Source organism: Maylandia zebra, linkage group LG10 (genome assembly GCF_041146795.1).
Source record: "Maylandia zebra isolate NMK-2024a linkage group LG10, Mzebra_GT3a, whole genome shotgun sequence".
NCBI classification, from domain to species: domain Eukaryota; kingdom Metazoa; phylum Chordata; class Actinopteri; order Cichliformes; family Cichlidae; genus Maylandia; species Maylandia zebra.
In genome coordinates this window covers 28,376,374-28,402,589 of record NC_135176.1, presented here as the reverse complement: position 1 = coordinate 28,402,589, position 26,216 = coordinate 28,376,374, and the positions used below count along the sequence as shown (strand labels likewise).

General features: G+C 39.8%; 1 protein-coding gene across 1 annotated transcript in view; it reads right to left on the bottom strand.

Annotated features, from left to right (window-relative positions):
• Positions 1–25,979, bottom strand: part of arhgef12b (Rho guanine nucleotide exchange factor (GEF) 12b) — a 46,905-nt gene extending 20,926 nt beyond the window's left edge. Inside the window, exons 1-10 of the mRNA XM_014413627.3 lie at positions 25,287–25,979; positions 12,051–12,142; positions 8,615–8,713; positions 8,431–8,480; positions 6,705–6,762; positions 6,043–6,257; positions 3,229–3,345; positions 2,487–2,612; positions 422–520; positions 236–346 (exon numbers count right to left, since the gene is read on the bottom strand). Of these exons, the coding sequence (XP_014269113.2) occupies positions 236–346; positions 422–520; positions 2,487–2,612; positions 3,229–3,345; positions 6,043–6,257; positions 6,705–6,762; positions 8,431–8,480; positions 8,615–8,713; positions 12,051–12,142; positions 25,287–25,318 (999 nt within the window). The 5' untranslated portion in view covers positions 25,319–25,979. The remainder of the gene's footprint in view (positions 1–235; positions 347–421; positions 521–2,486; positions 2,613–3,228; positions 3,346–6,042; positions 6,258–6,704; positions 6,763–8,430; positions 8,481–8,614; positions 8,714–12,050; positions 12,143–25,286) is intronic.
• Between the last annotated feature and the right edge of the window lie 237 nt (positions 25,980–26,216).

Genomic DNA, 26,216 nt, shown 5'->3' with positions numbered 1-26,216 from the left:
CTAAGAACAAGTCCACGGAAAGTTTGGTAAAATGAAGTTTAAATACAATTAAAATTCCTTGCTACTACTTTAGGAAACAGTATACGCATATGCTTGCTATATACTTATGTATGCTTTTAATTTTCAGCCTGCAGTGGCCTCATATTGGTATCAAATGATGATACCAATGGATTCAGACGATATTGGCAGCAAAGGCATTACCACACACTGATTTGTACTGTGTTTGTGGCTATACCAGAGGAGCAGGGTCAAACTGTGAGACCACATGGTGGAGGAAAACTGCGAGGTGTGCCGGCCGAGACTTCAGCGACTCAATACTCTGGAAACAGGTACACTCGCCATTGATCTGAGGAAAAGCATCCATTTATTAGATCGGATGATGATCATGTGACCCAAAAATCAGAGACATTTAGCCAGATACCTGTTCTTGTGATGATTCAAAGTAGTCGTCTTCTGCTCCAATAATCTGAGGGTTTACGAGGTAAGGAGGGCTACCCGCACTGCACTGGGTATTGGGGTGCTGTGTGATATAATTGAGGTGCAGGGTCAAACAAAGAGGTTCACATGACAAAGGAATAATTTCTTCTTCATATGTAGGAACCCTAACCTTAAGTTTAACCCAAGAAATATTTTTAACACTTTCCCCTTGGACAACTTATAGGGGTAACCTTTGTCTCTCTTTTCTCAACTGACTGGTTTTTATTTCAGGCATGCTTCCAAAACCAAATGACTGGCTTTTCCTCCCTCCTGTTCTATGTCCTTACTGTTGCTCTTGACCTCTTGCCAGGAATCCATTTACCAGAGCATTTAGTTATCTATTGTTTTTTATTTTTTTCCTGCTGATAAGGAGTTAGGGTTGAGACTTGTTTTTAAGCAATTAGTGATTAAATTTTTTTCTAATATTCTTTGATTCACTGTTTTGCCCTTAGCTCACCCTAAAATTCTATTTAACCTTCTTTCTGTTTTTCCCTTCCCCTGTTTCTCTCTGAACCAACTTTACGTTGTAAAATTAAAAATAAAATGTGTTCAAGGATAATTCTTTTTTAAGTACTGCAAACGTCCTCCATTAAGTTACCCAAATTGCATGGCACTTTTGCAGTTTCGAGCCCAAAGAGCAAGCACATTAGCAACCCTCTCAGTTGAACTGACAAAGAGCATGAACATCTAGAACTTCAGCTGGTGGAGACAGAGATCAAAGTAGCGCTTCCTAGGGTAAATCCACTTCAGTAGAGTCATTTCACTGGGTCTCTGGAAGCAACAACCCCTGAGGCTGAAATAAAGCTCATGTAGAAATAACCTGCATTTGTGGTTGCCTCCTAAAGCAAGTCAGTCAAGTGTTAATAGGGCAAACTTAATAGCATTAAAAACATGACTATAGATGGGTGGAAAAGCAATTTGGTCACAATGAAGAGCTGTCCCTTGTGTATCAACCATATGCTGGGTGACTCCTTTAAATCACTGGTTTAGATTTTGCTTCAAGTTTGGGCATGGCTGCTTTGATTGAAAGGTATGCTAACAAAGATGCTGGTAGCAGAAAGCTACTTTAGCAGAAAGCTACTTTAGCTAGCTTTCTGCTAGCACCTGTTAGCAATGAACTGAAACTCACAGCCATGTTTGTGCTCTTGGTGCCTTTTTTAACACATTATTGGAATCATCTAACATATAATATAATATAATATAATATGTTAGATCCATCCATCCATTCGCTTCCGCTTATCCTTTTCAGGGTCGCGGGGGGCGCTGGAGCCTATCCTAGCTGTCATAGGGCGAGAGGCGGGGTACACCCTGGACAGGTCGCCAGTCTGTCGCAGGGCTAACACACAGGGACAGACAACCATTCACTCCTGCATTCACACCTATGGGCAATTTGGATTAACCAATTAACCCATCCCCACTAACTGCATGTCTTTGGATGGTGGGAGGAAGCCGGAGTACCCGGAGGGAACCCACGCAAACACGGGGAGAACATGCAAACTCCACACAGAAAGACCCGGGAATTGAATTGAACTCAGGACCTTCTTGCTGTGCGGCAACAGTGCTAACCACTATATTATATTTGGGCTTTCTCTGTGATGCAAAGCATCCAAGAAGTTTGTGCTTCAGTTAGTATGAGTGTACCCTTTGTCTGTGCAACTTGCTAACCAAGCTTACAAGCACTCCAGACTTTAGTGTAAATATGGCCATTTGTGGCTGTAAATGACCATACACCTGCCAAGGTTCCAACATGGCAGCTGAGGAAAAAGGGGATGCGAGTCTCTGCATTATACTCCTACACTTTCAACTCATGCAGTTCGCTAACCAAACATGCAAGGCATTGCTAATAACACTGATAGAATATTGTGATGATGGAGAAATAATAACTTCTGGCTCTTCTGGCTAATTTATGGGTGGGGCCTATTGTCATTGCTTGTCTAGTTTTATTCATGTGAAATTAAACATGTTTAATGTCAAATTTACACCAAATCAAATTTGCGTGTGCATCTTACTGTGTCAGCGGCATCCTCAGCCTCTGGCGATGTGCAGATGTTGAGGCCATCCCGCCGACTAATGTCTGGGCTCTGACAGGGAGTCCCTCTGTAGCCCACAGTGTCAAAGAGGGGGCTGCTGTGAACCTAATGCAGACACAGATGCATGCACATTAACACACACATGACACACAAAACACTTAAACCAAATTGATTGTTTAGTCTGGTGCTGAATACTGGGAAATTCCTGAGAGTGGAAAGCACTACTTAATTCCTATTTTTAGAAGCTGTGATAAAAAGACTGTTATTACAAAGGAGTCTGTGTAAGCAGCAAGGCTTTGTGATGTGTTTAACATTAGATGGTGGTTACTGCTACAATAGATTATTAACAAAAATCCTTGCTCAGCAGCAGCAGCTCAAAAACTCAGAGGTAAAAATGAAAAGTGTGACTTTAATTCTTTTTTTTTTTTTAATCTATAAGTGGTCAGAAAATACCTGAAGTGTTGATTTAACTTTACAGCCGAGAAAAGAGGGCTCTTATAATATATAAAATCTTAATGTTCAGTCAAGTTTATCAACTAACTTTTATCATATTTTATCAGCTTTAACATTTAAAGTAATGACAGAATAAAACTGAAAAAACTGTTCAAAAGCCGAACCGAGAACACCTCTGACATCTGTTTATCGACTCATACATGACCAGCCTACATCGTCATTACCAACTGGCACCATATTAAATGCTCTGATGTGTCGGTGTACTCACTGAGTTGTTATTGATCAGGGGGCCATTGTCACACGGTGTGGGTGAGGTCTGTTCCTTCGGAGGAGACCCACCGTCTCCATCCTCATTCTCACCATTCCAGGAAGCCGTGGCTGCTTCCTGAAATTCAGACAAACATATACATACATGTATATATATTCCTTTATTGGATCATGACACCACCTTTTGTTTTTTGTTTGTTTAATTTTGCCTCTCCACACCACCTCAGGAGATTTAAAAAAAAAAAAAAAAAAAAAAAAAAAAAAAAAAAAAAATCAAACAATCAAGACATGATTAAAGTACAAACATTCACTGATAAATTCGAGGGGTTTTGACAAATGTATTGCATTAACTGTTTAGAAATTACAGCCATTTTTATACACAGTCCCCCATTTTCAGAGGCTCAGAAGCAATTGGACAACTGATTGACAAGCAGTTTCATGTTCTTTTATTCAGTGACAAATTAAGCTGAACTTGCATTTTACAGCTGCTTGGTGGAAGATGCCGATGCAAGCAAAGGAGGCTGAAAATCCAAAATAAACCTATCAAAGAGACAGAAAACCTGCCAGATCAGCATTCTGGTACATTCTTAAAAAGAAGGAATGTACTGGCAGCAGCAACAGAAAAAAAAAAATCCCCTCACATCTAACCAAGTCCAGAACACTCTCAAGGAGGAGGCAGACATATCATTGTTAAAGTCTACAATCAAGAGATGGCTTCATGAGTGTAAACACGCAGGGCTTATAACAAAGTGCAATCCGCTGTTTATACTCAAGAACAGGAAGGCCAGATTAGACTTTTCCAGAGAACATTTCAAATAGCCTGCACAGATCTGGGAAAAAAATATTGGGACAAATGAAAGCAAGATAACCCAGAACGATGGGAAGAGAAGAACATGGAGAAAGAGATCTAAAGTATATCACATTAACAGTGAAACACGGCGGAGGAGGCGTTATGGCATGGGCTCGTATGGCTGCCATTGAAACCAGACTGCTAGTGTTTCTTGATGATGTGACTTCTGATAGAAGCAGCAGGATGAATTCTGATGTGTATGCGGCTGTACTCTCTGCTCAAATTCAGCCAAATGCTACAAAACTGATTGGACAGAACTTCACATTTTAAATGGATAATGAGCCAACGCAAACTGCTAATGCAATCCAAGAGTTTCTCAAGCAAAGAAAGGGATATTCTTCAAAGGCCAAGTTAGTCACATGCCCTCAACCCAACAGACCATGCAGAAAACTGAAGGCACAGAGACCCACAAACAAGCAGAAACTGAAGGTGGCTGCAATAAAGACCTACCAGAGTAGCACTGAGGAGGACACACAGCATTTTGTGATGTCCATGGGTTAAAGCTGGAAATTTGCACTTCAATCACATTTTGATCATTTGATTGAAAAGTCACTTTGGTGGTATACAAGGGCAAAACTGCAGGAAACATGTCATTGTCCACATACATATGGAACTGTATGCATGAATTCATTCAGACTGTTATCAGTTACAAATGATTAAGATCATACAGACTAAAGATCATCTAGTGACCCTGGACCTCCAACTAGTCACGGAATATCATGGTTGCAAAATTCTTTTATAATTTTTCCAGAGTTTTTTAGATGTGGATGGATTTTACGACCACAACCTTCTGACAGTAGGATGATGGGAAGTTGATGCTTGGAAATCTTAAGTGCAATGGTTGGTTACATACTGGTCTTTTATAAGGAAAATTGAACCATTTCATTTGGTTTTATTAACCAGAAGTATGACTAAAATGAGATTACTTATATTTAAATTGAACTAGACACAAAATCTGACAGGGGAAAATGTGACTTAAACATAATAATTGGGCACGTAATCCTGTCGAAGTTTGAGCATTTGAGTAAATAACTTCCAAATTGAAAGCCGAAAGTCCAGAGTTTCAACAATCCCTAAATCGTATGCACATTGCAGAAAAAGTTTGACTCGTTCGATGTTACGCGGTGGACACACTGCTGACATCCTGCAGCAGTTTCAGTAAAAAGTTGGTTGAAATGGACCGGAACGATGAGGCTAATTAAAAATAATGAGCTGCATGGGTTGTACCAGCCAGATAAGCTTATCACGAACCCTGTCACAGTTAAAAATAACATTGTGTCAGAGGACTGAGGTTTCACTTCACCGCTGTAGCAGAAGGAGGCATTAATCTGAGTATAAAGCTCCTTCATTCAAATTTTTTTTAAAATTCACCATGTATTATAATTACTTTAAATAATAACAAATTACATTATTCTTATTATCTTTTTGAGTACGTGTGTTATTTCATTACATATTTTTGTTCTGGTAATAATTTAAACTGAACAACCTCTGGAGGATCATTTGTGCCAAGTTACTCATTCAGAATGTAAGTAAGTGCACTTAAAAACAACTTTAAAGCCTGATGGATCGATCTAGCGGCTGGAACATTACGTTCACTTGTCAAGGCCCATAAAATGTTTACAGTGACCATATTGGGTGATACTTTATTGCAGAACAAAGCTAATTTTCCTCTAGCGGTACTGTGGTTTTTCCATCATCTGATACAGTTTACTAAAGTCCCGCCCGCCTTCAACGAGACCTGCAATAACAGGTTAACGGTGATTTCATTAGTAAAATAGCAGCTGAGTTTTTTTGCTGTGTGTGTTTATGTCTCAAAAATATATACAGTGTTGTTCACTTATTGTGCTAATGGAAGTTTATACACCCTCTTAGACATACTTGCAGAAATCCTCGCTTTTGCATTCATCCACACTTTAAATGTGACGCTGCTTACACAGCTTACAACAGGATTCTCCTCTTTCTTACCCCATCAGACAGAGAGGAGGATGTGGTGTTGTCCTGAGGGCTACAGGGTGTGCTGCTGGTCAAGAAGCTGCCTTGCTCCCCACCTGACAGTGCAGGTGAGTGGGGTGCTGAGAGAGTGTCTCCTCCTTCCTTGTTCCCTTCCTTCTCCTCTTCCAGGGGGATCTGAGGAAGCCCTGGAGGCCTCCCCAGCACTGTCAGGGCTACATAGGAGCCCGCTGCCAGAGAGGAGTCATGGGAAAGGAATGAAGGGAGGGTGAAGGGAGGGGAGAATATAAAAGCCATCAGAACCAGCTTAGACAACCCAATGTGTCAGACCGTTAGAGGAACAATAAGCAATCTGCAGAGCAAGTATGCTTATATGTTATGTCATGAGATAATGTGCTGTTTGAACTGCTAACTGTAGCACTTATGCTGCAATAACTTATAAAGGCAGTGTTTTGACTTTGAGTCTATATATAATAATACAATGTTAGCTGACACGTCTCATCTTTTCTGATAAGTCACTTAAGATCTTTTTGCTCAAATGTAGTTTAGGATTAAAACAACTCAACTAATGTTTATGTTGACTTAATAATATCTTCTTAATGAGCCTTGTAAATCACAAACAACACAACAGATGTGATACAGCAAACTAAGGATGTAAATAATTAGAGCATACTCACATCTTATCAACTTTACAACCTCTAGGTGGTTTGAATGTGTAACTAAGGTCCCGTTGACCTGTCCAAAGACAAAAAGCATTAGCAAAGAATTTCTACAACTGACCAACATATGTTCCTTAAAGCCTAAAACCCACAATTATACTGTTTTGTTTATTTCATTCGTGGTAGTCACTGTTTATATGTGGCATCATTCTGTTTTTCTGTTATTCTAAACAAACCCCATGACAACATCAAAATTATCCGTGGACATCAGTCCATCTCACTGACTTCACTGTGCTTTTAGTGGCTCATTTGTTATTTCTGAACATGTTTAAAAAGAGCCACAAGAAATGTATGCATGCATTCATAACAGGGAAGAAGCTTTGTGACACAAAGCTGAAGTGGCTGAAAAACATTTGGTTAGCTGATCACTTTATTATTAATTCTGTTGCTTTTATAGTACTTTTTCAGGCATTTTATAGCCTTTATTTTGATAGACCAGTAAAAATCAGATGGGAAAGTATGGAGAAAGCATGGAGAAAGCATGTGAGCTGTTGTGAGACCCTGTTTTTATAATATTTCTAAGAAAAGTAAAAACACAAACAGCTGGGATGGAAGAAAATGGATAGAGATAAAGCAGGACTTACAACATGAACAGGTCACACTGTGAACTGCATGTTGGTTTTCTGATATTTTATTACAGTGCAAATAATCTATAGATTCTTTTTAACTTTCTAAAGTCATCAGTCCAGTCATTACCACGTCTCATTGTGATTGCCCAGCTGTGCAGAGGCGAAAGAGTGATGAAGCATGAAACTGTTCTGTGTAGCTCTCATTTGTCTATTGTTTGAAAATCGAGCACAGCATCAGTTCAGGAAGGTACAAAGTGAAATCCAGCCACAAACAGCAGCTCAGCTGATCTAAATGCCAGCCCACCTCACCTAATGGCTCAACTGACACCCTTATACGCATCAAATTAGCAAATCACGTAGGGAGCGCCATTTAAGCTACTTTATCTTTCCTAATAACCCCTGGAGAACATAAAAATCCCTTTGGGGTTGCATCATGAAGGGCATCTGGTGTAAAAATCCACCAAATCAAGCATGTGGAGCTAGAAACTGTGGCAACCCTCAGTGAACAAGGCAGCAGCCTGTCCAACAATTGCTGCACATCTGCAAGCCTTTGTGCAACCCACCTCCATCACAGCTTCCCTTCTGATGCTGTTCCTGATTTTTCTTTCCTTTTGGGTCATCTTGCGGCTGCTCTTACTGCCTCCATCATTCCAATAAATGCACATCACCGCTTACGGAACTATCCATCTCCTTTTTTAGTCCTAACTAAACTACTTGTGGCGCATTTTAAATTGCACACTATCAATGTCTCCTTGAGAAAACATTGAAAATGTTTGTGCCAAAGTCAAGAAACAGTAGGACAAAAACATCCTGCATTCAACTTACTACACAGTCCTAATCCCTTTGTCATTATCTGTGAGGTTTACTGTACAGATACTACATTGGAGCAGAAGTACCACTCTGAAAACATGCCTGATACCCATCCCATTGTGTACAATAAATACAGATTTCCTAAGAAATAAGAACTGGATTTGAATCTTTATTTTGGGGAACTAAATAAAAAAAAAGTTTTAAAACAAAGGAAAAATTGGTGCTAATGTGCTCTTGTATTTTAGACTCATTAAGGTTCATTTGCTGATCCCAGAGGCAAGAAGAAAATAAATGAGGAAGCTAACCTTAATGATCCTATCTCCTGTCTGCACACCAGCTCGCATTGCAGCTCCATCTATAATGCAAAAGACAGGAGAGGGTCAGAAGTAGTGTGTGTGTGTGTGTGTGTGTGTGTGTGTGTGTGTGTGTGTGTGTGTGTGTGTGTGTGTGTGTGTGTGTGTAAGAAGTAAGAAAGAGAGAGAGTCTTACCATCTTTGACCAGCTGCACAAACACAGGGTTGTCTCCACTTACTGTCAGCCCAAAGCCATTTTCATCTCTCTGGATTATCACACAGCGCTGGACCAGACCTGTCTCACACACACACACACACACACACACGGTACCCAAAGCGGTAAAAAACCAAAAACAAACTGTGGACGGCTTTGTTTTGTGGCATTTTGTTTGCGTTACAAAGATGAAAGCGTCACACTGCTGTTGTTGTTGGATGTGGTTGATATCAACATTACAAAATTACTGAGAGCAGTAATATATGAAGTTTAATCTCATTCTTTTGCACTATAAACCTCGATCCGGTACTGCGGGGGAGAAAAAAAAAAAAAAAAGCATTCACACAGGAAGTGACAAATTACAAGACTGAAATGAAAATAGTTTCTTAAACAGTCTCCTGCCGTCTTTGCTGAGACTCACTGCTAAAAGATCTTCATTTTTCCTCTCATCTCTTGGAAAGAGTTCACTGGAATAATGTTTAAAATAGTTGAGAAAATCAAAATAGATACCACAGAGCAGCAGAACTAAAGGTTGACACTAGCTTAGTCATTGGTTGCCTATTTGTTGTTTTAACATCACAGCCTGGTTTTATTATTAGAGAAAACATCTGTACTTATAACTTTATATTGCTAAAGTAAAACTTGTTGGAGGGAATTTGTTGTTGTGTCTGGAAAAAGCTGATTTTTAACACAGATTTTAAATACATGACCACATCTTTGTTTTAAAGCTGTGATAGTGATGGTATTGATTGTTCTCTGCTCTGCATGAAGACATAATCTAAAATAATAACCTGGAACACATTTAGATCTGAAGTTGTATGACAACTATACTTTAAAAAAAAAGTATGGTGTTCCACAAGGGTCAGTTTTAGGTCCTCTATCAAATCTTCCTTCACTTACCTCAGAAGTTATCTTTATTCTGCAGATGTCACTCAACTTTATATAAACATATACCAAACCTCAGCACTTAGGATGAATTTTTTTGTTTGTTTTTTGCAGAGAACAATATCTGTGTAGATATGTGTAGGCAAATAGGCCTCAAACCCGATTCTAAAGCTTAAAACTACAGTAGCACACGATTCTGGGCCAAAGGCACAACAGCACAGTGCTTAAACCTGACAGGAGGAATCACACAGATAGAAATAAAAAACAATAATAATCTTTTTAACCTTTTCACGCATAGTGGTCACTACAGTGGACAGCTATTCAAAGGCTTTTTTATTGTATTTGTGTCAGTGTTGATGGTATACTTGCACATAAACACAACACACAGTGTATATTATTTATTCATTTGTCAAATTCATATGTAAGTAAGTGCATTCACATGTAAAAACCCTTTGAAAAGTACATGTTTAAAAAATGAAGTTCAAAAGTATTTTTTCATGCCTAAAGATGAATAAAAATAATTAAGAAAAAAAAACCCTGATCGTGGTTGTCATAATTCATGCATGAAAGGGTTAAACTCACTCCCTATCTAAAGCAGAGATGTTGGTCACACGTACCTCCATTTCGATCTTAAGTGGGCAGAAGGAGTGAAACTGTACATTCTGTCACTAAAAAGGAGTTTAACTGCACATTTAATCACTGACACTTCCTAATATAAGAAGAGGAAGTGCGATTTCAACACTACCAGTACAGTGTTTCTCTATGATAAAGAAATGTTGTTGTAGTAAATAAACAAATCTGTGAGCACGACTCTCTGGAATTAAACTCCAAGAACAAAATGTATAAAATTACAGAAAATGTTTTGGTTTCATTGCCCAGACTGTACTGTAACTATAAAAGGAAATAGTTTCTTTTTTATACTGTAGAGCCAGTACTTATTTACTTTGGTGTAGTATGAATGGCCACAGGAGCGGTCTCTATCAGCAGGAAAAGCTGTAAAACTTATAAAAATACATTTAACAGTCCGAAATTGATCCTCCTTCACATTTTTCAAAGCCATTCAGGTGAACGGATTGGAGTTTATGATGGACTTCTACTGTTTGACAGCCCTGATCTAAAGGTTGAATGCAACAACCTAATGCCTGTAACTAAAATGCTGCACTTGCAGTGTGGTTATCCTCTATGATCCCCCTCGTTCCTCATTCCTGTTAACATGAAAGATGCACAGACTTCTTTGTTAACTATATACACTATATTTATAAAAATGATCAGGTAAAACGGTACAGTGCTAGACCAACCATGATTTTATTATCCAGTGGGAATGAATTAAATATATAAAGACACTGATGTAATTTCACAATGAGATCTGTGTTATGTTTGAAAAAAAAAGAAAAAGATATAAGTTATATAAAACCTAACTTGTATCGTCTCAAATATGCATCAAAAATATATTTAAATGACAACTGCTACAAAGAGTAGAATAAATATTACTCTGATTTAATCTCATCCATTGGTCTTACCCACGTTTTGTTTTTTAAGTGGTAAGAAAGCGACGCCCTAATTAGACATCGAACTAAATGTCGCATAAATGGCACAGAAATGCCCATCAGCTCACGCCAGGAGCACAGCTAGTAGTTCTCATTTTAATCTGACCAATCTTTGCAGTCCTCTGAGGTCAGGGACTCATTTTGCAAACCGAGCTGCGTCTATAATAAAATCCTACAAATCAACCTCACCAGCAACATGAAATCTGCAAAGAACATCTGCTAGATCAGGAAAACTTGATGTTCTTCCTGCAGCCACTGAGGAAGTTTAGTGCAATCTGCCTGTCTGGTTACTCCCACTTCAAAGAACCATCAGAGAGAGTTGAGTGGATAATTGGTTGTCTTTTGGACTCCATGAGGAGCCTCAAGACTCCAGGGTGAACAAAAGGGCAGAAAGGATTAATGTCAACCCGGCAACCCAGGCAACCACCTTCACAACTTCTTTCTGAGCGCAGCCTACACCCACACCATCTCTATTCGCTCCCCCGCCAGCCTCTGTGATAAATACTCTAGTGGACAATATCTGTTTTAAAGTTTTAAGCAAATTGGATGCAAAAGTTCAGGCTTAGAAAAATAACACTTCAATAGTACAAGTGTAGAAAAGAAAGCTGCATCACTGATGAAGCTGGAACTCTTTGTCTACGTACTATTGTGCTATTTCCCTGAGCAAAGACTGATTTTTTGTCTGTCCAATTATTGAAAGCAGAAAGATATTTAAACTTAATTTGAAGTTAACACCACAGAACGTTCAAGTGATGCAAAACAATTCATTTCTGCACCCGCACATCGGTACAAGCTGAGATTAGAAAGTTGAGTTACGAGCTAAGAATCGATCCGTCGTCATTCATCGAGCCTTTATGACGGATATTTACAGATAAACCTTCACATTGAATTCACAAAGTGAAAATTCTGCAGAAAGTGAATGAAGCAAATGAGAAAACAAAAGTGATCAACAAATCCAAGAAAATAAAGAAATCTGTGTCTGTTACCTGTAGGGTCGAACTCATGTTTGAGGGAAGGAGAGGGTTTCTCATTCTTTGGCTTCCAGTCTGTGGGCTCCCTGTTGAGAATGCTTGGAGTCCTAAAGAGACAAAACATCAAACCTTAAAAGTCAAAGTTTAGCTGCAGTTAAGTAAAGCTGAAGTTGTTTTCCGAATGTCCTTCCAAATGAAATCCTGATGTTGCTCTTTTCATTCTTATATGAAATACATAAATATATATAAAATGTTTGGCTGCTCATCATGGCATCCATTCATTTAGCTTTTATGGGTATCTGCATATTCAAAATATGCATTAAATTATTTCACAGGAAGCAGTGTGGGAGCAGCAGAGCCGGGCAGATGTTTTGATTGATGTTTAAATGTTTCTGTCCACCTTGTAAAGATCCTTCTAACGGGTATCTGTTTTAATAAACGTGCAGCTTTTCATTATCCTGGCAAAATAAAGCCATCTCGAGTCATTTCCCTTCATCCTAGTAGCGTGCCAAAATCTGTAATTCCTCTAGTGGCCACATGAGGCTGACTCAAAAGTGAGTCAATGCCCCATAGACTCCAATGTTAAAAAGCCCAACCAGAGCAGAAATAAACATGTTTAAAGCCTGAATCACATTTTTTACTATTGTCTGTAGTTATAATTACTTTAACTTTACATTTCAACAACATGAAGGCGCTCATTTGCATTTTAGCTACCTGCTTTTTTTTTATTTATTTATTTATTTTTTACCTCCAGTTATTTGCATTTTTAAAGCAATTATCTGATTATCCTGAGGGGATAATTATACTAACACGTTACTGAGTTGACTTTTTGAGGTACCTTGGTGTACCGATTATCAGGGATCTGTCTCTAAAGTAGGTTAAAAATTCTGACTTGATAAAACTGTCGATGAGTCTGTAGTTCCACTTAGTCCATCCCTAAGTGGAACTACAGACTTGCTGATGTCTAATTTAGAATAATTTGCCAATAAAACAACTCACTAAGCTCCATGTACTCCCACTTTCTTGGATTTTATAAGCATATCCCCCACTGGAGCTGGACGTGAAGGTGGCAGTTCATTTATTAATAGCTGAGGCTCCCTCAGCTCGTCCCTCCCTACTCGTTCCAGAAGAGGGGGTTTTGTTTGTGCTGCTGTTCCTCCCTCGGACAATGGGGGCCCTGGGCTCTTAACAATGGCTCCCACGTCAGAGCCAACTTACTATACTGTGGCTTTGTGGGACACATTCCCGGAAACAGGGACCAGGGTTTTTGGCTTGGCCTGAGTTTCCTGAATGTGGGAGAGGGCTGAGAAAGAAGCAGAGGAGGGAGGCGGGAAGGAGGAGGAGGAAGGAGGCGTCTTTGAGGAAAGACAGAAGACTGGGCTTAGGAAATTTCAGCTAAACCTCCCAAAGTGAACAATCCAGTGTAAACTCTCCTTATGGCAAAGAAAAGGAAAGAAAGTAATTAAATGCTGGGATACCACATGACAAAGACGTAGGAATATTTTCCGGTATGCCGGGCTCCTGGAAAACGAACCAGACTAAACATGCAGTGGATCCTCACAATTACAGACAAAAAGAGATAACTGTGGGTTATGCTGAACAGGAGACTATTATGGTTTTAACCTTGAGATCTGAACCTCCTCCTTGCCGTGGTTGGAAGAGATTAGCAGCTGATAGGACATGGTGAGAAAAGGGCAGACTAAGTCCTGCTCATGGGGTGGCAGTAAGTAAGTGTATGAGAAGAGGGAGGAATTCAGCTCTCAGCTCGTGATGTGTACGACACATTCGTGCAGTTTGGGCCGAAAACATTTGTGACGCCTGAAAACACGCTTCACTGTTCTTCCACAACAACACGCAGAGTTATGACACTCTGACAATAAAATAAAAGGTTTATGAGTGTGCATAAAAACTCAAAACTGCAAGTTGCTGACATACAGTCGAGTGAAAAAGAAAGCACACACCACCTTTAGCAGCAATAACTTAAAGTAATCAGTTTCTGTTTGAGTTTATCGACCTTTCACATTGATCTAGGCGAATTTCAGCCGACTCTTCTTTGTAACGTTGCATCAGTTCACTGAGGTTTGAGGGAATTCACTTATGCACAGCTCTCTTAACGTCTCCTCACATCTCACAACATCTCAATCGGGACTTTGAACCTGTCATTGCAACACCTTGATTATTTTCTTCTTCAGCTGTTCTGCTGTAGTTTTTAGGATGTGCTTGGGATCACTATAGTGCTGCATCAGCCAGTTTATTTGACTCTAGAATATTCTGGTAAACAGAGGAGTTTAAGGTTGGCTCAGTGACTGCAAGGTGCTCAGGTCCTTCAAATAATCACCCCTCAACTACCATGCTTCACAGTCGGTATGAGACGTTTGTGCTGTGTTTGGTATCAGCCAAACATGGAGCTGTGCATTATGTCAAAATATCTCCGCTTTGGTCTCTCTGTACTCAGGACATTGTTACAGAAGTCTTGTGGTTTGTTCAGATACAACTTTTCAAACCTAAAATGTGCTGTCATGTTTGTTTTAGAGGGACGAGGCTCTCTCCTGGCAACCCTTCAATGCAATCCATACTCGTTCAGTGTTTTTCCCAATTTCACTGTCATTAACTTTAATATTTAATATGCCAACTGAGGTCTGAAGTGAAATCTGGGGAGATATTGTTGACATTGTGTTAACACAAGCCTGTATGGTCCAGACAGATAAACTTATCTGCTCATACTTGCTGATGATCACTGATAATAAAGTGGCTTTGATTAGCAGCACCCTGCTGCTACTCGCCTACTTAAACCCCAGTTAGTCAACAATGTCAGAAGTAGAAATCAGCCGGGCTCTACTCAGAATCCAGCAGGAAAGCCACTAAGTGCCATGACAGCTCCCCGAGTTGCCAGCAATAATATGGCTTCCCTCTGGAGAGTTAATTAAACTCTGAATGCCAGGGCCATTTTCAGAAATTGTCACCAGAAAAAACATTCCTAAATTCAGTGAAAAAAAGCTGTTAAGAGACAGATGGGGAACCTCGACGTGTTTTATGTGGGCCTATTAAAAACTTTAAAGAGTTAATGGTGTCTTTTTCGTAGCCACAGATGTTATTAAACCAGTTTTAAAATGCCTTTAACTGCACATCTACCGAATGTTCAGCACAAAAATCACACACCCACTTTAAACTGTGACGCCTAAGCCATCAACATGATATCCAAGTCATTAAATATCAGCTAAACTAAATGCTCGGGGATTACTTTTTTCCCCTTTCCCGTTCAGAGATGTAATATTTTTACAGTGCAGCACGTATATCCTGATAGGACCGTTTGTCCTGAAAAACTGATCCATGTAATCTAAATCACACTAGACGACCTCTTCGATGAATCTGACCATGCTGGACAGTCTTTGAAACCAAGTGATGGGACATGTTTCAGTCCTAACAATCGATGTACCTCCTTTTGTTGTCTTACAAGGAGGAAAAGAGTTCATGTCCATGTGAAACGTTTCCTGGAAGCTTAGAAAAAAAGGGATCATTAAAATCAACTGTTTTAGTCTCATTGGGCTGGAATACATGGTCACAGCTCAGACTTTCTTTGCTTGCTTACTGCAAAGCTATCAAAAGAGAAAAAAAAAAAAACATGCAACAATCTACTCGGGCCTCAGATGCCAAAAATACCAGACAATTCCTCTGTGGGATGATAACAGCAGCAAAGGACTTAGCTCCAGAGAGCTGGAAAACTGGAACGCCAATGAGTACGAAGCTAAAACTCCAAATATAGTAGCGCTCGCTGTTTATTATGAAAGCAGCAGGCTACACTAAAATGCAAAATCATTTATGCTTTAATTTTGCTCTCTGTAACCCAAATTAAATGTCCTAAAAGAATATAAAGAATGTAGGAATAGGTTAAAAAGTTGATTTTAAAGGTGAATAACCAAAGCCGCGGTCTTAATGTGGGACTGACTGGAAATTTCTGGTACTGTAGTTTGTTTGCTGGAATACAGAGATGTGCAAGTATCAAAGCTGCACCAGCTCTGAGGCTTTGGAGAAGAAAGTTTGCACAGGACTTTATGCCTCCCACGATTCAGTAGCTTCTAGAAACACCTTCAGCAGCAATAACTTGATGTAATTGTTTTTTATATTACTTCATCGTGACTCTTCTTGATATCTCTTGAAGTTTTGGGGCATTTATTTATCCACAGCTCACTAAAGCATTTCAGTCAGGCTGAAGTCTGGACTTTGCACCACTGCAACAAATTGATTCTTTTCTTTTTCAGTCATTCTGTTGTAAACATGTTTACACGCTGTTGCACGACTCAATTTCAGCAAACAGTGCTCACACTTCACTCTACAAAACTTTGGCATTCAGAGGAGCTCATACTCAGCCTAGTAACTGCAAGGTACCCAAATCATGCCTCCTCCACCACTGTGCTTCACAGCTGGTGTGAGGTGTTGAGACATAATGCATAACGAAGAGGGCCATGTCTGGCCAACATCAAGCACAGCTTATCTGCACAAACATCTTCACTTTGGTCTTATCTTCCAAAGGATATCGTTCCACAAGTCCTGTGCTTGAGATGAATCTTTGCAAACCTAAACCTGTTATGTTGGTATGTTCTTTTTTAGAGAGAAGAGGCTTTCTCCTGGAAACACCTCCAAACAAATCATACTAGTTCAGTCTTTTTCTAACCGTACTGTCATGAACTCAAACATTTAACATGCTAACTGAGGTCTGTGGAATCTGAAATGTGCATAGAGCCCCCAACCCCCAAAATATTGAGCGTAGCATTCATGCAGAATACAAAGTCAAGCATTGTCACGTCAGCTCATCAGTGCCAGCCCACATCTGCTGATGGCACAGCTGATATCCCTCTGAGCTTCTCTGTCTCATATAAAGTGAGATATTTAAGTTGGTTTGGGCTGTCACTGTTTTTTGTTGAGGGATAAAGTTAGCAATACTTATTAATATTTTATTTATTTCAACAAAGCCTATAAAAAGACCAAAACTAGCTCCAAACCCACTACTTCCCAGTGAAAAAGTTGATATTTAGCAACAGGAGAGATGATGCCAAAATAAAATAAAGTGTCACTGAAGGACCTATGCACCCTCTGCAAAGCTCATAGATGGCCCTATTTCTATGACATCAGTGTCACTAACTCAGGGTGGAATCCCTGATATGTTATGGCCTTTCTAATTTTATTTTTCTCTATCACTCATTTGATTTTCATCCCCCCAATCCCTCTATTTCAAGGATCCTGGACTAAACAGAAAGGACCACCTTCACATGAACGCTGCCTTGGGGAAAAAAGAACAAATGCACAGACAAAGATCATTAGTAAGATCAATTCTCCATAAGTAAAACAACAACTCTTTCCAAAATGAATATTATCATGCCTGCTCCATTAATAAATCACTCTGCATTTCCATGTGACATTATTGGCTCCCTCCACAAACATCCAAATTCAATAGAAGCTTGTGAACTTCCAGCAGTGATCCAATCAAAACGCTCGACAAGGGCTGTTAAAGATTATCCAGTCATCCTCAAATGGATGTTTTAATATTAAACAGACTCACCCAGCACTATATAAGGACTAAATCTGTAGTGTATGTATAATTTAAATAATAAAGACTTAATTTATTATTTTCAGGTACCACAAAAGGTACATTTTGGCCTCACAAATCATGATTGCATTAAAAAAAACAGGGAGAGTACACTCACTGATTACTGATTAGGTACACCTGTTGAATTGCTCAGCAAAGCAAATATTTAATCAGCCAATCACGTGGCAGCGACTCAGTGTATCTGGGCATGTGGACTTGGTCAGGATGACCTGCTGAATTTCAAACAGAGCTTCAGAAAGGTGACTTTTTGTTCCTTCTTCCAGACCCTAGCTGGATAAAATAAAACACATTAACACATTAATTATACGTGTAAAGGCACATATAATTTTTAGCTGTTTGTCCTCAGGTGACAAGACAAATTATTGCATAATCTCAGGGTTTATTAAGAAACTGATCATGTGGACTAACTTCATAATGAACTCAGCAGTGAGAAATAAGCTGTGTGTTTCAGCCACATTTACTATAAAAGGTCAAATATATGTATTTACATGGCTACACGTGCTAAAATGTGTGTTTATTCCTGTTCGGACACGGTATGCGTGCCAATTTTGATGCTTTCATGCATTAAGAACAACATGAAGTTAACTGCTGCACTGTCCGAGTATTTCAGAAACTGCTCATCTACTGGGATGGTTCCCACAATGTCATCTCTAATGGTCTAAAAAAGAGAAAATGACCAGTGAGCAGCACGTCCCCTGGTGAAAATGCCTTGATGATGTCAGAGGTCAGAGGGTAATGGCCAGATCACTCTGCCTGTTAGGAAGGCAGCTCATTAAAACCAAAGTATGCATCACTGAATGCACAATCTTAAAGTAGATGAGCTGCAGCAGCAGAAGACCACACTGGGTACTACTCCTGTCAGCCAAGTAAAAAAACAAAACAAACAAAAAAAAAACAAAACAGGGCTATAATTCACCAGGGCTACCAAAAATTGGACAATAGAAGACTAGGATACTGTTGCCATCTCCAGTGAGTTTCTTCTGATGACTTTTTCCAGCAGGATAGCACAAATAATCTCAAACTGCTCTCTTGAACATGACAATGAGTTCACTGGACTCAAACGGCATCGTTGGGATCTGGTGGAGCAGGAGATTAGCATCACGGATGTGCCAGCAACCGTGTAATGCTATCATGTGGATATCATATGGATCACAATCTCGGAGGAATGTTTCCATCACCTTGCTGAATCTATGCCATGAAGAATTAAGCTGTTCTAAAGGCATGAAGGGGTTCAACCTGATAACCTCATGGTGTAACTAATAAAGTTCCTTTCAAACCCTTTTAATGTTGGCTTATTTATCCAACAAGATCCTATAAATATATTTTTAAAATAGCCTCTTTTTACCTTCCCTGTGGATATTATGTTTGTTTAACTTGCATTAATATAGTATCCTATCTCAGGTCAACTTACAGTCAGGGAAACCCAGCGGTTTTCCAGTTTCTATTAGCAAGCTCTTGCACTGTAAATGTCGTGATCTCTGTCCGGCTGGTAGTCAGCCTGCACTGATGTGTCGCCAGCAGAGTTTTAGTCAGGAAGGGCCTGATGGACATTGTTTAGCAATGATGTCACCACTTCCTGTCTGGGCTCTGGTGGTAAAGGGCAGTGAGGCGAGGGGGGGGGGGGGGACCCATAGATCAGCAAAACGGTTTGACAAAGAGCAACACAGCTGTTCAGAGCAACAAAGCGTTTGGGTTTATAACTCATTCTCCACACCAGCATCACTTAAACTCACAAAAAAGCAAAAAGCAAAAAAAATCTCTGACAGGTTTACAGTACGGGGCGGGGAGCATTTAGAAACTGCACTGAAATGAGCTTCCAACAAAGACAATATGCAGTCTGACCTCCTCCTTCCTGCATCCTACTGCTTCCCTGATCTCGCCTCTGCAGCCTTTTTCCAACTTTTAAGTGCATCAAAGATAAAGCCAAAGTTTTGAGGAGTATCTGTAATCATATCTGTGGAAAATAGACTGTATGTCATCTGAAATGTCATCACTTCTTTGGAGGCAAATTTTACAGCTCAAGCTCATCATCAGAATCAGAATCAGAATACTTTATTAATCCTTAAGGAAATTCTGTGACAGTTATCTGAGTGTCAGGAACTCCACCAGCACATACCTACCAAGCACTTTTGTGCAATTCAGCGAGCAGACTCAGACACAGTGCTTTATTTATTTATTTATTTAGCAGAGCACATTTGTGTGAGACGAGATGTTAGATCTCGACACCAACTTCTCGCAGCAGATGACGTTCCTGGGCTGAGAGCTGTTGACAGCTGAAGCCATGAGACGAGTAGCTTTCACAATGCTGTCTAAGGTTTTTTGTATGCTCTTCATTAGGCGGTGTGTCATCCACACCGGTGGTTAGTTGTGACTTGTCCCTATCGTGAAACTAATACGTTTCTCCCTTATTAACCTGATCGCTGTCAACAGGGGCTTTTAATGCGTCTCGCCCTCATAATCCCACAATCGCCGTGCGCCAACAGACGGGGATTATCTTTAATAGAAGTTTTTTTTCCTAAAGGATTTTTATAAACTGCTAACCAAGAACTCATAAACCTATGTGCAGGTGTATATTTGACTAATGACTGAATCCCAAGATAAACCAGTGGAAACCATTGCTCTACAGGAAGTCAGTGGGACAGATTTACATGCCTTTGCATGTTCTTAGCTTTTGATGTCCTTTTCATCAGGTTTGTACCAGCAACTAACGTTCACTAGCGTCAGAGCCCAGGTAGTGGTATGAGATTGACCTTATTATCCAGGTAAATGGAGACAATCGTGCATGCTTACGCCATGAAGAACACTGTTCCTACCTGCAGCATTTTTCTCCTCAACATTCAATTTTTGTTAAAGTAAAAAAAAGAAAGAACTGCATCTTTACATTTTACAAACAGTCCTCTAAATTCTATCAATATCATTCTCCACAAAACCGACTGACCTCAGTATATCCAGCAGCAGTCTGATAAACAAACCACCAGATTATCCAAACAGTTTAAACCATGTGGAGATAAAACTAAAAGTGATGACGCCTCATTGCACATGCACACGTATGACAAGCAGGATGAATCAAATTTGAACAAGGAAGCACATCTACAAACTGTGAACACTGTTTACAAAAGACATTATTTCACTGTTTTTCTTTTCTTTTTTTAATTAATCTGTCTAACCTGTTTGTCTGAGTTTATTTCCTTTGCCGACTTGTTTTTAGCCATATTTCCGATCCATCCCAGCTGTAATAAACAATTCCTTTGTAGGTCTAAAAGCTTACCGCTTCTGTCCAACCTGCAGGAAGCTGTGCCTGAAGCCCAGCAAGACTCATTAACCTCAGGAAAGAGGATGGTTTTGGTTTCTTCTGCAAGGCGAGGCAGATGGGAGAACGTGTCCCATCAAGACCGTAAAATATCGCAAATGTTACCAGAAACCTTGCAAAGGGGGGGCTGAATTCTTCTCGCTGAGAAACACTTGGACAGCCCCCAGGCCGTGACACAACCACTGCTGGAGTTGGCACATTTGTTACCAGGCAATGACGAGCCATTTCAGTAATGTAGTAATGTGCATGTATTGTTAAGATAGTAAAACAAATTATATCAACAAAGAGGTGTGTATGCGAGGGACAGACGGACACTTTGTCATCGCACGACATCGAGCAAACATCTGACGGCAGCAGTCCCATTCAAAGCCGTCTAATCTGCAAGAATTTCATGAAAACACAGATAACAAAGACCTCAAATACACAGCGCACTACCATTTCTACAGTTAGAGGCTGGTAAATAATTAATATAGACAAAGACATGATCAGTGTCACGTTTCCAGTTGTAGCTCTTCCATAAAGATGAGGCAGAGAGTGAACGTGAGATCATTAGATGAAGCTGTCCAGAGGAAATGTCTGTCAGGGCTTATTCGTTAATCAATACAATATTTTTCATCCATTACCTCTGCCAAGAAGGTTATGTAATTGGTTGGGTTTCTTTGTTTGTTAGGCTACCCCTCAATTTTCTTTACCGCTTATCCAAGAGTGATGCAATCTGGGCAGGTCTCGTAGAGACAGGCAAACATTCACAGCTTTGCCCAATTTAGATACACAAATTAGCCTAACAGGGCTGTGGGAGGAGAGAGTCCATGCAGGCACAGGGAGAACATGTGAACTCCACACTGAAGCTGCCCCGCAGGTTCAAACCAGGAATGCTGTTACTAGTCACTGCACTGGGTGGTGGTGGTGGTGGTGGTGGAGGACAGCTAGTCAGTGGTAGAGCGATTTGTCTGGTTATAATGAACAACATGCTAACTAGTTACTCGAGATGGTGGCGTCCAGGTCTAAATTCTTAGAGGGTCATGTGGCGTTCAGCCACACGAGCCTGAGCAACAACAGGTCTGTGATGAGTGAAGTACTGAGCAGATGAGCATGTGTCCATCAAAGACAAGCATGGGTAACCCTTTCCCTTAAATGAGGAAATCCCTGTAAGTGTTGACCACAAGTTTGAATTGATCACGTCCCCCACCCTTCATAGACACCGCCCATCACTACTCACGATGGTTTAGTGAGTCCTGAGATCACTATCAAACATGACATCCGAGGAGAAATAAAAGTTGTAACATATTAAATTTGAATAAGAAAACGAGGAAACATCATTTTTATGTTTTCAACAAATGAGATATTCTTCTGGATCCAGAGAATTTATTGCTTTTTATAATTTATTCCCTGTGGAGGGAATTTTCATTCTTGATCGAGGTCTGCACTTTTTCCACGTGTCCTTAATCAAAATTTATAATTACTATTATTTTATAGCGCTGTTGTTAAAGTTGATGAGTTTTTTTCCCTTCACATAACAGTTATTTAAAATATGGTGCATGGATATTTCCATATTAGACCCAATCAGTATTTTGGTCAACCAATAGATTTATCATTATTGGCCTATATGGTGCTCAATGTGTGCCAAAACATTATCCAAGAAAAACAAACAAACAAACAAACAAACAAACAAACACACATGTTAGTTGAAACTGCTATCATCGTAAAGCTGATGCAAATAATAGCAACTACATCATTTGCAAATCTCTGCAGCACATCATCATTATCTCTGCAACTTTTATGTATTATGAATCTCATGGTTTTATATTTAATACGTGCCGGGTCCTTTCTCTCTCTCTTTTCCCTCTCCCAAATTTTTTTTCCTATCTTATTTTGTCAAGCCTTTTGGTATACCCTTGGTTTTTTAGTGTGCTTTATAAATAAAGTTTATTATTATTATTATTATTATTATTATTATTATTATTATTATTATTATTATTATAAGCTGCTAACTAGTTTAAAAATGTAATAAACAATGACCTCATATTCATCATGAACTAAGCGGCTTATATCTAAAGGATCTCAGCGAAGATCAGAATTTATTAAAACCAAACTGCTTTTTGTGGTTATAGTTCCAGCAATCTTGGACTTGATTGTTTTTTTTAATGGATAAACATCATTGTGGTGGTTTTAGACAACATTTCTCGACATGCTCTTAAGTAGTTTCATCCAGAGTGAACTAAGAAGATTGATAATCACTTCTTCTATAGCTGTGTGTAGGGCCCCAGTCATGCAGGCCTCTGGGCTCATCCGTGTTCCCGTGGCAACCATCAACGTCATCCAGTTTGTGTGGCACTTTCTGAAGTTTCACTACAGCCCTGAGAGTAAATAGCAAATATCTGGAGAAAGCCTTTGATGCAAACTAGAGGCAGCTGGACCAGTGAGCCACTAACCAAACCAATCACTTGAAGGTTTTTGGTTCAACACCCTCTTCCTGACTGATTTCACCTGATGACAGCCCGCAAACTCCAGCGACCGCTCACCAACGATTCGGTGATGTCAACAAGCTAGCCAGGGTTCCTCCAAATCAAAAAGGCCTCCAGCAGGGGTGGGGAACTCCAGGCCTCTGGAGAACTTCAGGACATGTTGAGGAGGTAAATTAGCCATTAAAATCAGCTGTGTTGGATCAAGGACACGTCTAAAACCTGCAAGACCCTTGAGGCCTGGAGTTCCCCCACCCCTGGCCTACAGAGACCTCCAAATATCGCTCATTCATCAAGATCTCCAACAAATAAACATCTTGCATATCTCTAAATAAATTTACACACAACTAAAAATGCATTACTAACCATTTCTCTACATTATTTTAACAGTGACATTAGCACATTTGGTACCTTTGTGTCGGAGCGAGACCAGAATAAGCAATTTCCTGATACTTTTAGCTACTGTGCTAAACTAGGCTAACCAGCGCCTTAGTTTAATTTAAAAAAAGAACACCTGTGTCAATGTTAATAGTTATACAGGACAGTCCTAGTTTCAAATACAGACTGAGTTACATGACTCAGTCTGTATGATTTATGAGTCATATTTTGGCAGGCTTTCTCTTCTAAGGCCTATTAAGAATCATTAAGATTGTATGATCATTAAGCAGATATGAACACAGAAGAGACTCGTTGTCTTAAAAAACCAGCAAAGCAGTCGACTGACTGGGTCCTTCCTGCAGGCTGAAGGTCGAGAAATCAAATGACTTTGTTTGACTCTCCAAGGCAGTCATGTGTGCTTTTATTCAATAGTTTCCTCAAAGAAAACTCCTGACTGCAAAGTGTAAGAAAAACAAATACAGAAATAGCTTATATGGGATTGAATGTGAGTCAAAGTCAGCCTGTAATGTTTCTATCTCAGAGAAGGAAGACACCGAACAACATGAAAACATAAAATAATGATTGATTCTTTATTTGAGGTTGTTATCAGTGATTAATAAGGGTGGGGGTTAATACATTATACCTGCTTCCCTTTGCTACAGCCTGTCAGTGAAACTCCCTGCCTGTATTGAAGTCATGTGACTTTAGTCAAGGATTTGGAGATGTCGAAGGTCCAGTGACTGGTGGTGATTCCTGTGTGTATCCTAGAAAACATGCTGACTCACTGAACAAGTACTAATGGATGCCTTTCAAGAGTATACAACAAAAATACTCAGGAAACTCTCAAATTAAGCAATATATTAGAGACAACTAATTGAAAACATAGCAGCACCACGAAATATCCCTCTTCTGGTTCAACTCTGACAGTCATATTCTGGAGTCAAACAGGGGAAAACCCTGCCCAGTTCTGTGGCCAATTAGTTTTACAATGGACATGTTCATGAACTCCACTGAGAAAACTGTAAATTTTGATTTTCCCTGTCGTTATTACCTGGATAACGTTGCTGTGAGATTATTAAAGTTGCTTAAGTGTTTATCAAAGCCGTGTGCTTTGTTCGGCAGTCCAAGTAGTAGATGAAACAACTTTAAGTGTATTAAAATCCAGCTTTTAATTTACATTTAAAATAAGCATTAAAATAAAAAAGTCTAAGCATTAAAATACATAGATGAATTGAATCATTAAATCGCCGAATTAACAAAAAAAATACGAAACTAAAATACAAATAATCCAATCCGATTATGTGTTGTTTATGTTTTCCAGCCGGGAATATATTTTAAAATCAGGTGTTTTTTAATGGAATCGGGTGTGGTGCACTAAGGTGTCTTTCCATTCACAAAACTGACCCGAAAACCCATTCGTCAGCACGTAAGCCAAAATTAAGCAACAAATAAAGACACGCAGAGAATGAGAGTGTGAGAGAGAGTGGCGAACTTACTTGTCAGCGAGTGTTGACTGTGTGCCACTCATTGGGCTTCCCTTGTGAGTTTCCGACGGCTTCACCCAAACAACATTACCATCATAACTCCCGACTCTTCTGTACTAAAACTGCTTCTTCATTTCGTCTCCTACGCGTCCATGCACGTCCCCGAAACGCTGCCTAGTCTTTACATCCAGCATGAAGGTTTAAAAATCAAAAGTAAAGCTCCTCGGAGACACAGGATGTGTGTTTTTATGTATCTATGGGACGATCCAGCTGTTTAAACTCCAGCAGAAGTGATGAAATGAAATTCGCTTCTTTCAGAAAGCAGCCGCTGCCTGCATCAGGAGATGGACATCTGGAAAAAAACTGGTTTTTCTCCCCAGCTTTCACATTCTCAGATTACCTTCAAGTTCAGAGAGAGAGAGAGAGAGAATCTCTTGTTTTTCCTTAGGAAATACTTCCATGATGACACTCCAGACTATTCCTGGTGTCCGGGGGAGAATTACGTCAAACTTTGGCTGCTGGATCCAAAATGAACTTTTTCCCCCCTCTTATTTGCGCGACGTCCCGGTGTTGTTCACTGCGCGGATGTGGACGGTTCGTGCTTTCTGGGGCATCCCACAGCCGATCTTATCGCTAATTTGTGCGAAGAGTCGCGGTCGTTGCTCTGCTGTGTGATGCATTTGGGAAAGAGGAAATGCTTTGTGCCCCCTCCCCAAAAAAGAAGTGAAAAGAGGAGGAAAAACACACCTTCCATCACGATGCGTTTAGGAGCCCATCGGAGTTCTCTAAACTATACGCTTTATAACGAATATGGTGGGGTTTGTTTGTTTGTTTGTTTTTACCTTATCTAACAGTGAATCACTTTCTGTGCAACACACTCTTAAAGTTAATCTGATTACACACAGATACACTTTACCCAAGCACAATTTGTGCTGTAAAGGA